This window comes from Malurus melanocephalus, unplaced genomic scaffold, assembly GCF_030028575.1.
Source record: "Malurus melanocephalus ecotype Western Australia unplaced genomic scaffold, MMel_1.1 scaffold_957, whole genome shotgun sequence".
Classification (NCBI taxonomy): Eukaryota; Metazoa; Chordata; class Aves; order Passeriformes; family Maluridae; genus Malurus; species Malurus melanocephalus.
Window position 1 is genome coordinate 93,029 of NW_026624189.1, and position 13,783 is coordinate 106,811.

The 13,783-nt window shown below is 42.4% G+C and overlaps 1 protein-coding gene across 2 annotated transcripts in view; it reads left to right on the top strand.

Moving 5' to 3' along the window:
• Positions 1-13,783, top strand: part of PDE8A (phosphodiesterase 8A) — a 95,000-nt gene that overhangs the window by 63,671 nt on the left and 17,546 nt on the right. For both annotated transcript variants that reach the window (XM_057386355.1, XM_057386356.1), the window contains exons 2-8: positions 7,634-7,690; positions 9,579-9,769; positions 11,055-11,111; positions 11,940-11,997; positions 12,160-12,248; positions 12,475-12,553; positions 13,240-13,377. In XM_057386355.1, the coding sequence (XP_057242338.1) occupies positions 7,634-7,690; positions 9,579-9,769; positions 11,055-11,111; positions 11,940-11,997; positions 12,160-12,248; positions 12,475-12,553; positions 13,240-13,377 (669 nt within the window). The remainder of the gene's footprint in view (positions 1-7,633; positions 7,691-9,578; positions 9,770-11,054; positions 11,112-11,939; positions 11,998-12,159; positions 12,249-12,474; positions 12,554-13,239; positions 13,378-13,783) is intronic.

Consider the following 13,783-nt stretch of genomic DNA (forward strand, 5'->3'; position numbering starts at 1 on the left):
CAGTGAGGGCACCAAATACCCCCTTCCACAGGAAATTGTGTCACAAAACCACTGCAAATCCCTCTTGCTTCATCTGGAAACTATTTCTGGGTACAGCCTCATGCTGTGCCTGCAAATTCTGTGCCTCTGTTTTGGTGGGGAACACACTGTGAGTGATTTATGGCTGATGGRATCGTGGTTTGATGCCACCTCTAATGCGTTCCTCCTGTCTCACATAAGGGTTTTTTTGCTGGAATATATTTGTAGGTTCTTAGCAAAATTAGATTATGGAATATAACTGGATTAAATTACGTCTCACAGTATATTCTGAAGTTATCCAGAGTACAACAGATTGGTTAAAATGAAGCAGTGAAGAAAGCAATTGGAGCTTTGGTGTTCCRTGGTAGCTGCATGGACTGTACAGGGTTGTGGTTCACAGAGTTGGTCAAAATACATCCCTGCTGAAAGCTATTACTGAATTATAACCTTCAACACTGAGCAGCAGCACCATTGGTTTTGTCTTTGGAGGATGAGGACAAAAGAGATGCAGAAAAAGCTGCAAACCACACAAATGTGAATGTGGTAAGAGCATTTGGCCTGGCTTCAGGGAACATGCAGACACATAAAACAAGTAAAATGAAACTTCTCAGGACTGAAAAAAGCTTCCATGTCCAAGGACAGTGTTCTCTCCTGYATTTATAGTAAGTAATTCCAGCCTTATGCTCAAAGTTCATGGAGGAAGAAGAGGAAATCAGGGTTTATGGGTTTACTTTTATTTTTTAATTCTCWAAGTGACCTATAGTTTTASTGTAGCTTTATTGGAACTGTTAATAAAGTGATATTGGTTTTTTGTTTCTGTTGCTTCCATGAGACATTAGACTTTATACTAGAATCTATTTATCCTTGATATCTAGTGTTTCTGTGATGGGTTATATTAACTGATTCACACAGGCTATCTTTTCCATTAAATTGCTTTACAGAAATGCTGTGTAATTTTTCCACAAAGCAGTAGTTTTGTTTTATTCTAGTTCTCCGAATTTCCAGCTCGGTTTTGTGTCCTAGAARTCTGGCTGAGCTCAGTCAGGCCATGAAACTCCACTAAATTGCATATTTCATTAATAGMATTTTTCTGTTTGCTTTGGATGTTCTTCCTAGTGTTTCGTTGCTTGGGGGAAGAGGCAAAAGCAAATAAATGAGAGCAGTTGGTTTTTTCCTGCTGGGGATACAGAGGAGTCCTGCAGGCAGCTCTGAGTCTCCCCAGTTTGGTGGTGCAGATGCAGTGTCCATCATCCCCAAGGGAGGACACTGAGGCTGCAAATTAACATTTCCTGCTAAAACTTCTGGTCAAAGCTCCCAGCCAGAGCTATCAGCAGTCTGGATCTCTGTCTGGGAAGAAACCCTTGGTGCAGGAGAGGAAGAAGGAAACGGTGACTGTGAACTTGTTAATGGTGTTGCCAGACAGGACTTTAATGTCCTTTTTCTCATTTGTTCTTTGGTATAAACCTTTCCCTGGCAAAAGAGGGCCCAAGCCCTGAATCCTCTCCTTAGAAAAACCAGCAGAGTGAGAAACACATTCTGGAAGGGTGCAAAACAGATTAAACAGGATTGTTTGGTGCCAGGATTTGGATCTCGAGGAGATTGATTTTGGAGAGATGCCAGTTCTCCGTGCAGCCCATCGTGGGGTTTTGCATGGGTGGACACTGTTTTTATTATCTAATGAGGAATGGAGCCTCCTCCTTGCACACTGCTCCTTCTTTGACTCCTCATGGTTATCCTGGGAACGAGGATGAGTCTGACTGACAAATGAATCTGTTTTTGGTGACAGRGGAGCCCCAGCCCCAGCTCTGTTCMTCTGTAAAAGCTGTGCCCTCTCAGCTGCAGCCCCAGACTCTTTCAGATGAGCCAGATCAATTCAGGGTCAATAAAATAGTGCAGAAGGTCATAGGCACCTGATGATCTGAATTTTGGAGAAGTTGTTTTTGCTGCTCCAGTCTCTGCTCAGATTTTGCMGTCCTTGCTGGGAGCAGTGAGGGAACCTGAAGCTTTTGAAAAAAAAATCTGACACCCCTCAGATTGTAGGGAGGACAAACACTGTTCAAATGACACATGAAWGGTCACATCTGCTCCCCCAAATGCCCCTTTCAGCCAGTGCTGTGTGCTCAGAGGAGTCCATGGTTTATCCAGCCCTTTCCTGTGCACTTTGCAGGTCAGCACGGGTTTACATTAAAGATTTATTCASTGATTTTGCATCTTCTCTTCTTACCCTGCATGTTACAGATCTTTCCAAATCTTTCTGACTTTGTGACTGCATCAGCTCTCTGTGACAAAGCTTCACTGACACCTTACAACCTGAAAAAGTATTTGATGCAAATATCTCCAGATGATGTTTCTCTTTCCTGGAAATCTCAAGGTTAAATAATTTATGTGAGGCTATTCAGTATCTATAGATGATTATCTGGATAATTACAGCCTGTGTTCTTTACCTGAGAAATGCAAATCTGCAGAGTGCATTTGGCCAGCAGGGCAGGGTTTCATCTTTAGTGATATTTGATATTCAGCTGGATTTGTTTCCCAGTTAAGGCTGCAGAGTKCTTTATAGGGGTTTTTATTWAATTGCTGCCTTGTGGGAGACTCCWGTGCCGAGTCTGAGCTGCCACAGCTTTAATCCTGTGCAGCTTTATGGCAGTTGGTAACAGATTGGTTGCTTGTGCGTTTCTAGGGAGAAAATCGCGCTGCTGGTATAAAATAATAACTTACTTTATTCCAACAGCATCCTCTTTGGCATATCCAGCAGTTCTTTTGTAAAGGAAATGTTACTCATAGACAGAAGGTGCAGAGATTGCTTTGCATCAAAGATAATAGTATAATTACACAGATTTTTTTCATTTAAATGAAATAAAATGTAGTGTGCCTACCACAAACCCAGATAGAGTGAAATKATGTTTACAAGAAAACTGGGATGAAAAACGTCTTTGTTGCATTGACTTCTACTTAACTGCAGTTTGATTATAATGAAAATCCCACYTTATTAAAGACAGGCAGAGTTTTGGGGGGTTGGCATAACTGGTAAAAGATTCTACTCAAGGGAAAAAAAAAATAAAGTGATCCCATGGCAGGCGTGTGATATTTAAGGAGCGCTTGGGCTGGCAAAAGCCCCGGTGTTACTGAGGCAGAGTGGAGCAGAAAATCAGTGTCGGGTTCCAAACCACCCTGCAGGTCCTGGGGAATGAAGAGGCGTCTGTGAGAGAGGAAAACTCACTCATCCCTCAGCACTGGGGTTCCAGTGCACAGGAGAGAAACCCCCAGCACTCTCAAATCCTTTTATCTATTTTCCTTCTTATCCTAAAGCCTGAAGTGAGTCTGTTGGATTGGTTATTGCTGTGAACAAGCCAAATTAGTGCTAAACCTTAGAGTGAAARAAAGAATGTACCACTGTGAGTTTCCTCAGGTTTTTAAAGACATCTTGAACATGCCTGCAGTCTGCAATCCTCCTTTGCTGGAGACAGAGTTCCCTATTTAGAAAAGCTTTGACTGCCAAGAACTTCCCTTGGTTTTCTCAAGGATCAGTTGACAGTTCCCCTCAGTCTGAGAAACACGTATTCAACCGACAGAAATACAGTTATCTTTATTATGGTATGAACATTTCTGCTTCACTGCTGTCCYGCTGACTTTGCCTTTATTCCACCTGCAAAATCCCATCTCAGAGAGCACCTTTGCTGCTGCTCAGAGGGAACTGGAGACAGCAAAGTGAGCTCGGCATCCTTGAGGTGAGCAGAGCAAACTGCTTGAACCCTGAGAAAACCSTGTTCTGGTGATGCTCAGCAGATGCAGAGACACTGAGTGAGGAGATGGAGATGGAGTGTGTGGGGATGGCTGGGAGAGCAGGGAGGAGGAGAGCAGAACAAACCTCTTAAACCCTGAAAAAAACCCCATCCTGATGATGCTCAGCAGATCCAGAGGCACTGAGTGAGGAGATGGAGATGGAGTGTGTGGGGATGGCTGGGAGAGCAGGGATGGAGGAGGAGGAGAGGGACAGGTCTCTGCTGTCACCATCCACTCCTGGAGGACTGAACTGCACGTCCAGGATGCCCAYGTGTGCAGAGTCTGGAGATTTGTGAGATAAAGATAACAGATGGCAACAGGGAGAAAAAGTTACTGTGGTCAGGGAAGCCTGAATGGTGTCAGTGCGAAAGATGTGTTACTGATGACAACAGAAAAAACAAGTTTGTTCTCTAACAAATGGAAATTTTAGCACAAAATGGAGATCTTCTAGGAAGCCGAGCAGATCCACTGACTGGATTATGCTGTTTTGGGGCTGTACTCTCTCGATTTGCAATGTTGGTAGATCAAGCCATGAAAAGTTTGTCTGGCATAAAGTAGTTGGAAAACTTCCTGGTAGACTGGAACTTCCTTTTAGTGAGATGAATCTGTTCAAATCCAGATGGTTCAAAGAAAACTGTCGCTGAAATTCATATTCATAAGGAAAGAGCAAAAACTGCTAATGGAGTTGTTGTGTTATGTTTTGATGCATCTGGAATCATCTCTGAAATAAAACTAGTAAGTGGAATCCAACAGAAAGAAGAGACCTCGTTGACAGATAGGAAACAGATTAACTTTGTGCCATACCTCAGGGTCTTGCAGAAGCACAAGAGAACAGGCAGTTTTAATGATATYAAACAATACAACTACTGTGCCATATTTAAATCTCCCAGAGTGCTGTGCAGCTCAGCTGTTAAAATGCAGGCAGGAAGAATTTCCCTCAGGGCCAGAAGAATGCAGTATTTGTACTGAAGTGTCTGCTCAAGCAGGGGGTGGAAAGYCAGACTCAGCCTTCCTGCAGAATTAACACACCTGAGGCGACACAGACGAGTGAGAGGTTCCTTTCCYGTTGGACAGAGATGTTCATAAAGGGCTGCATTTATTTGTTTGGGGTTATGCAAACCCCGATCCGTTCAATGCTCTGATTTTGAACAGCCCTGGCTGATGATCTGCAGGACTCGCAGCCCCATTTGTTCCCTGGTGGCTTGGGCAGTGTTTGCATTTGGGTGAGAGTCACTGCTGATGGGAGAGGGGAGAGGACAGACACTGAGATTTGATAGCAGTGCTGGAATATGGGGAGTGTTGAACCCAGAGCTTGGGCAGTGTTTGCATTGGGGTGAGAGTTCCTTCTGATGGGAGAGGGGAGAAACTGAGACTGTGATAGCACTGCTGGAATATGGGGAGTGCTGAACCCAGAGCTTGGGCAGCGTTTGCATCTGGGTGAGAGTTATTGCTGATGGGAGAGGGGAGAAACTGAGACTGTGATAGCACTGCTGGAATATGGGGAGTGCTGAACCCAGATCTCACTCCCAGCTCTCCCAGCCTGGGCAATAACCAGACTGGTGTCAGCTCAGGGGAACAGAGGAAATGGGGCTCTGGATCCTCTGGGAGCTCATAGGCACAGGGTTTGCATGTGGCTGCCATGGGAGCATTTTGTGACACACACCATGGCTGGTCCTGATCACAGAGGGGACAGTGGCAGTGCCAGAGCTGCTGGAGCTCAGCAAGGTGAAAATCCACCAGTGAGTCCAAATCCACCCGGTGTGCTATCAGATCCCACCCTGTGTGCTGTGCAATCCCCCCAGTGTGCTGTGCAGAATACACCCGGTGTCTGTGGAGCTGCCCATKAGGAGCCCCTCACCAAGGCCATCACAGCCCTTTTTTTTTGTCCCCAAATTACCAGCAATGCCTGGCTCCTCAGCACATTGACTCTGAGGTGCAGGGATTCCATCTGACCCTTCAGTGGTGTCAGAAACAAAGCATGGAATAGGTGCTTGTGCCTTAAACACGACCTCTTTATTTTTTTTTTTTTCCTTTCATCTGAAGCAATTCAGTTTCTTCATGTTGCACATTCTGTTCATATTTGAGCAGCTGAAAATGTTCATGCTACTTTTTTTTTTTCTTTGATAAAGGCATCCATTTCTGCAACTATGTATAGCAAACCATTATTATAGGGTTTAAAAAACTCTCCTAAAGTACAGGGCAGATCATTTAAGCTGCTGTTTTTCTGTTAGTGCAGGATATAACTACAGATGCTCCAGAGCATGCCCTCACCACACAGAAATATTTGACCATAGTTTAGAGAGAGCCCAGGAATTCAACATGGGGACACCTCAAAGCTTCCACAGTTCTGTGCATATTTGGCCTGAATGGAGAAGCTCTTGCCAGAATTATCAGTCAGAAAATGGGGACAGTGGACACTGTGCCAGGGATGGCAGTGCCACTGTGACCATTGGGGACACTGGACACTGTGCCAGGGATGGCAGTGACTGCTCAGCTCTGCTGAACCTGCCTTGAGTGACTGCCCTGGGGAGAGTCCAAAACACAGACCAAGAGCACACAAACACAGAAATGGTGCTGGGTGCACTCACAGCCAGGGCTGCCCTTCCCCTCTGACACTGCCAGGATTTACAGCTGATGCCATTGCTGGGCTGGCACTGCTTCCACAGGACACAAAACACAGTGTTCACACRAGAAAGGCAAATTGGAGAGGAGATGAGTGCTGCAGCAGTAGTGAGGTGAGGGAATGGAAATGCTGCAGTGCTGGGTGTGCGTTTGAAGGGCTGCAGTCACATTTGCTTACACTTACTGCATTGCCAGCATTACTTTGGTCTTGTTTCTTACTCAGTTACTTTTGAAGGGTCTGTGGCTCCAAGGACTGTTGGCCGGACTTTGTTTCCTCCTTTGAATTGGGAACATTGTTATTCTTGCTTTTGAGTTTTTATTTCTGGGACAAGAGGTGAAGAATATTTAAATACATTGAAAGTGCTGGCACCTGCSTGGTGGGAATTGCCAAAGAGCTGAACCTGTGTGATGCTGTTGGAGCCTCTCTGTGTTCATGTGTTTAACTTTCACACCAGATGAAGTCATTCTGTTGGGGTTTGATTAATGATTAATCAAATAAAAGAGAAGCAGTTGTGATAAACAGCTCATGAGGGGATGAGGGAGGGGGAGGATCCTCAGTTTGTGCMTCCTGAGCTGGACTGTGTTACTGAACAGGATCTGCTGGGGAGTCACTGACGTGTCAAAATGTGRCATAGGAGGGCATTTTGCAGGGTTTTTTCCAAGCAAAGCTGATGCTGAATTTGTGCTTCATCCCAACAAATACCTGAGTTCTGGAACCTTCCCTGGAGGGGTTGGGTGGGCAGCAGGGAATGCAGCAAAAYACTCTTGGAGCAATGAAATCAATGTGTAGCACCCTTGGGTACTGTTACATGTGAAATTCTAAGAGCAGAATTACATATTTTTGCATTTTTCCTAGAGCTTYAATGCTTCTTTGGATTTTAAAAGAAGGAATTTTTAAACACTTTCATGTTTTGCAGAATAGCTCGAATGGTACAGAGTATATAGAAAAATAACATTTTGTCTCCCAGATTTTCATCACTAACATTTAAAATAACAATAAGAGACAACTTGAAGACTAGTTTGTTATTTCTGACTGTTAATGCAGCTTAGCATATAAATTTWCAAAAGTAGAATAAGGCCCTCAAGAAGAAGCAGCCTCATCATGGTAGCAATATCCCTCAGATAGTGGTAAATAACAGAAATAAGAGAGAGAATTTTTCTTCTTCCTTMTATATAATGCATTAATAAGTTCTCTTCCTGTTTCTTCCAGGCACCAGTAACAGATGTGCAATTTGGCCCTATGAGACTTCATCGAGATCAACTTCAGGTAACACAAAGAGTTCCTTTGGAAATTCTCCCATATCTCCAGGCACACCTGACCCATYAATAATCCAAAATGTTCCTCTGTCWGTAATTGCAAAACTCCTCGTAGAAGCAATCTGGACCGAATAATTTGTAACTGTTTTAAGAGCAGCATGTGAGCATCCTCCTGAGCTGTTGTCAGAGCAGAAATGCCATCAGAAATCAGGTGTTAGGATATCCTCACCAGCTGCTCCCCAGCTATAAATCAGAATATTGAGTATTTCTGCCTCCTGTGTTGTTATTAATGGTTGTATCACTTTTGTGCAGTTGTGGAGCACTCTGGAACGCTCCTGGTTTATGCTGSTGGTGCAGCTGGCAGCTGTGAGGGGAGGAGAACATCAGCAATGTCACATTTGTGCCAGAATCAGTCTCACAACTCAGATCTGCTGACTCGCTGTGCAATTGCTGAAACCCATTCCTCCCCTCTTAAAGRGTGTTATAGATTAACTCCACTAAATACAGCCCAAACTGTGACATGTTTTTGCAAACAAGTTTTGCAGGTTGCTGTAAAAGGAACCTGAGCTGAACGTGTGCAAAGTCCTTTATTCCTACAAAAATACTCAGTGCAAGGAATTGTTAACTCTGCCATTAACTGGTGGACATTTCACCATCCTGCTCCAAAGTGTGACAGCTCTGSAGTCCCAGAATCACCCAGGAGATGAGCAGAGGGGGATGTGGTGTGAGTTACACTTTGCCTGACCAAAGCATTTATCTGTGTGTGCTTTGATAAACTCCTGAAGGATTTGTGCCCTGGGGCAATGGACCAAACGCTGCCTCAGTTCTCCCTCTTTCCCCAAAGGGTTCATGTGCTGAGCCATCCCCAAAATCAGCACMCACACATCTGGAGTCTGCCTTGCTGAGTTCTTTCAGAGAAGCTTTCTCCTGTAAAACATTATCCTGACTCAAAGCACGATCGCATCAGTGAGAGTTGTTCTGAGCTGACTTTATCTCCTGTTCTGGGTTAAATCCTGGAATCAGAAAATGCATTTGAAAGGAATTGGGCTTCATCATGCTTTCAGGCACAGGCATCATGCTGATTTTAAAGGGCTCAGAGGGATTAGGTACTGGCAGTTACAGGCCAGGTTGGGACGGGCAATAGTGGCTCTTAGGTCTGACCTGCAGCTCTTAGGTCTGACCTGCAGCTCTTAGGTCTGACCTGCAGCTCTGATTTGAGCTCTGATAATCTCCTGTGGGATTTAAATCCCACGGCAGCCTTTGTGTGGGAGTCACACACTCCACATGCAGAGGTTCTGCTTGTGATTTCAGTCTGACCTGGGTTCCTTTTCACAGCCTGTCTGAATTCCCAAAACCCCCCAGAGTGGGCAGCCTGCAGTGCTTTGGGGAATTGGGATGAGATGGAAAAGAAAGCTCATTTTCCATCATTTTTCATTTGCCATTGAAGCAGCATTAAAGGCTGATTCTCGCCAGTTGAACCATGGCTCTTTTTTAATTTATTTTTTTTAATTTTTCCTGGAATCTGATCCTGGTAAGAAAAATAAAACCCCAGAAGATGGTTGCATGTGGGACAGTTTCAGTGATGTAAAGGAGGCTCACAGTTGGTTCATGTTCACTGAAACACAGGATGTTCTCTCAGCTGCTTGCCCGAGCTCTCATTATAGAAATGACAAGAGAGTTCCAAAATCTGTTCTTCCCCGTGGGTATTCATGGCTCTGGCTGTTTGAAACACCTCTGTGTACAGATAACCATGAAAAAGCAGTGGTCTGTAGAAAGCAATTCTGTTAAAAACAGTGGGTTGAGCCTCCAAAGCAGCTTTAAAACCACGCTCAGAACAGAGCAAAGCTGCAGAATGTGCTCTGAGATTTGTTTGGTGACCCCATCTGTGTTGACCTCAGGTACTTTTGGTGTTTGCTGAGGAGGATGAGCAGAGCCAGGGCTTCCTSTGGGCGTGTGACAAGGCAGGGTTTCGGTGGAACATCACCAGGAGCCCCCAGGCTGCCCTCGAGTGCTTTCTGGAGAAACACCACGACATCATCATCATTGACCACAGACAKTCCAGGTTCTTTGATGCAGAGGCCTTGTGCAGGTGAGCCCCAGTTCAGTGGAATTAATGCTTAACAAGAAATCATCAAAGTCTTTTTGCTCTATGTGATGTTTTTATAAACTCTGTCCATCACTGTTTATTTTTTGGACAGATGTGCACTGGCAGCATCAAATCACGTTCCCTCAGTGCTTCACGTCTGACAGCAGCAGCATTTTTGGTTGTGCCAGGGCCTTGATCTGCCCTGGATTGACAGTGTACAGATTTGTACCCACAGTGAACTGTTGGGTGTWTTTTTGGTTTTCTTTTGTTGTTTGATTGGGTTTTATTTTTTTTCAAATACCCAATCCCTTGTTTTTGTAGTAAATCAACTGCAGAGATAGCATGTGCTGCCAAGCAATTTAATTCATTCATTCATTTTGTTAATGTTCTGTTATTTTTGCAATGCCACGTGCTGTTGAATGACTCCCAGTGCAGACAGTGTTTGGTGTGTGTGTTTCCATATTTATAACATTTGAAAATACGTTATGAAGGGCAAAATTACAAACAGATTTCAGAAATAATTTTAGAAGCTGCTGTAAAGTGTGGAAAAAGGAGAAAAGGATTTGCCTTTGTGAATGTCTGCTCAGAGATTTGAAGGCAGTGGTGGCTCTGCAGAGCCTTTGCAGTGCAGGAACCCCTGGGAATGGGATGGGATGGGATCCATGGGATGGGATCCATGGGATGGGATGGGATCCATGGGATGGGATGGGATCCATGGGATGGGATGGGATGGGATCCATGGGATGGGATGGGATCCATGGAATGGGATGGGATTGGGGTGGAATGGGATGGGATGGGATTGGGGTGGAATGGGATGGAATAGGGTGAAATTGGGGCGTGGGGAGGTCACAGCAGCCCTGGGGTCTCTGTGGGACAAAGGCTCCTCTTGCTCAATGAGGGAACAAAGGAGATCCCTCCAGGCCAAGGCCAGAGAGCAGAGCTGTTCCTTCCCCCTGCTCCATTCTCACCAATCCATCCCAAAATGCTGTAAAATGCACCTTAAATAAGAGAGGCCAAGCCCCCCTAACAAGTCCATTTTGTGATGTTTCCGAGAGGAGAATTTTGCTATTCCCTCACCGAGAGTACCTAAATTGCAGATGAATCATTGGAGTATCAAATGTAATTTATTCTCCTTTCTTAGCAGCAGGCTCAGGATTTGACTTTTSTTTTGTTGTTGAATGATTTAAAAGAGATATTTTAAGAAAAGTGCTGTGTGAAAATTCTGTAAAGTTTTGTTTTCTGAAACGTAAACTCAGAAAATAATTGATGGTTTGTTTTTTATTTAAAGGTCTATCAGAACAACGAAAGCCTCAGAAAATACAGTCATTATTTGTGTAGTACAAAGGTAAATAYTCATATCTTTACTTTCACATGTGATCAAAACTGTAAATCTTACCATTGTGAAAGTAAACATTGCATTAAAAAACCTGAATTAGAACTTCTTACTGTGCTAATAATAATAATAATAATGTGCTGTACCAGAGTTTTTACTATCCTTGTCCATAGGATTGGGACAGAAATTGTTTTTTAAATGTCTGTTTTTCACTAAGGAATCTCATTTGGGTTTAGTTTGGGGTTCCTCCCCCACTCCCCCATCACTCCAGGCTTTCTGAGCGWGTTTCAAACAATTTCTGCACCATCCTGTGCAAAACCATCTCACACACCTGGGTTTGGAACATTTCTTGATCTGCCTTTCAGTGTGATTAATCACAGCAAAAACCAGAGATCTGCTGAGTGTGAAAAATGATATAGAACAGTTTGATCAGTACAAAGGATCATCTGACCACGAAAGTTTTAAAAGCAAAAGAGGTGATGACATCTCAGTAAAATACATGTGCTATTTCCCTCATTCTCCTTTACTTCTGAAATAATGTAAAAATACCAAAATAGTATATTTAATGAAATTGAATAACTGGAAGATAATTTCCTCAAAGTGTTAGGGTTTTTTGATGCACAAGGGAAAATAACATTTTGGCTCATCCATACCAGRAGCTGAAAGCTTATCCAAAACACAAAAATATGTTTTGTTCCTGGATCCTGTAAGGCTCTAGCAGTATCAGCCTTGGTGTGACATCTGGAACACAAATAGATCAATGGATTGTGAAATKTGGTCTGGATTGATTACAAAGATAAATCTGATTACAAAAATAAACTTTCCCCTCCTTGTTTAAAGGCACTGTGATCGTGAGGAGTCATCAATATTGCCCCTGATCTCKGCAGGATTCACCAGGGTGAGTCAAAAAAAAAATCTCACATTGGTCATGTCACAGCATGTTCATTTTTGGAATATCAACTTCTTTTTTGGTTCTTTAGCAAGCAGAAAAAAACAGAGCTTCAAATCCTTGAGTATAGGAATGTGTATTAATGAAATGTGTCTCACCTTTTATTCGCAGAGATATGTAGAAAATTCCAGTAGAATGGCCTGTTACAATGAGCTGATCCAGCTGGAATTTGGACAGGTGCAGGCACAATTCAAACTAAGGTAATTCACCCAAAGCATTATCAAAAAACAGTCCCAATTCAGCCACATCCTTATAGAGTATTTATTTTAATGTGCATAGTTAATTATAGAATGTCAGTTGAAGAAAATACATTAATTGTGAAAATAAAACTTTTTTCAATTTGGACTTGTAATACTTTATTATCAAATATAAGAAGAATTAAGTGGATAAAATTTTATTGGATGTATTTTTCTTTTTTTTCTCCAGGGCATGTAATTCATTATTCACAGCATTAGAGAAAAGTCAAGAAGCCATTGAGATCACAAGTGAAGACCAYGTAATACAGGTTTGTTCCACTCATAAGTGCACAAAATTGCTCTGTATTTTATTTTATTATTACACTTACTGTTTCTTACAGCACAAGAATCTAACCTAACTAAATGCTTCTAAAAGATTGAAGTGAGTTTAGCTGTAGAGTAGAATTTTCTCCATTTAAAGTATCTTGCATAAATCAAATAAATTTTAAGGGAGATTGTTGTTTCTGAATGAATAAGAATTTATTCTTTTGTTTTTATTTTTTATTGATTCTTTATCTCTACTATTCATTCTTTCTCTATATCAAGAACGAATGCAGCCACTGACTTATGTGCATTCTTTTCCAAAAATGTTGTATGTTAATTTGATGCTCTTTAAAATCCAGTGGATATTCTATTTAAATAATTGTACTTGGTTTGGTAACTGATAGAGCCCATTTTTCAGGARTTTATGTTGTTGTCTAAACTCTGTGGATATTCAGCTGTTTGCATCATTTCCCTCTCTTTGCTGRCAGCACACACTCTGCACAACTGTTCTAACATGGAAATTCCTGGTTTGCTTTACCAAGATAAAAATGAGAGCATCTCTCTGAGGAACAGCTCATGCAGACATTTATTTCAGGCTGGGAAGATCTCCTGCCTAAGCAAACAAAACAAGGGATTCTGTTGTAATTTAAGTTTGTTGTTGAATGGGTGTTTGTTTGTTTTTATTTCACAGTACGTCAATCCTGCATTTGAAACAATGATGGGCTATCAAATAGGTGAACTGATAGAAAAGGAATTAACAGAAGTGCCTCTAAATGAAAAAAAAGCTGATTTCCTAGATACCATTAATTCCTGCATCAAGATAGGAAAGGTGAGTAATGGCATTGAATCACTTTTATTTGCTGCCTGTAAAGGTTATTATCACAATTTGTGATTTGCAGCTTCACAGACACGCAGCATTTGCAACTTACTTAAAACAAGAGCAGAATGTAAAAAAAAAAAAGTTCTTTTTTTAAGGGCTTCTTTCTCTTTTCTTGATTGGAAGGGTTACTTGTTTTACAGAAATAAGTGACTGGCTGTGTTTCTTTATAATTTATGCTGTTGGTAGCAAATGGTGTGGGAGTMGTGAAGAAAAATGAGATGGATGCACATGTGATATCTGGTGCTATGGAAATGGGAAAAGTACCATATTGAAGGATTTCAGTATGAAATGTGGAAGCTGATTTGCAAGTTCAGAATGTAAAAATACCAAGGAGACATTTGCAGCATCACTTGGA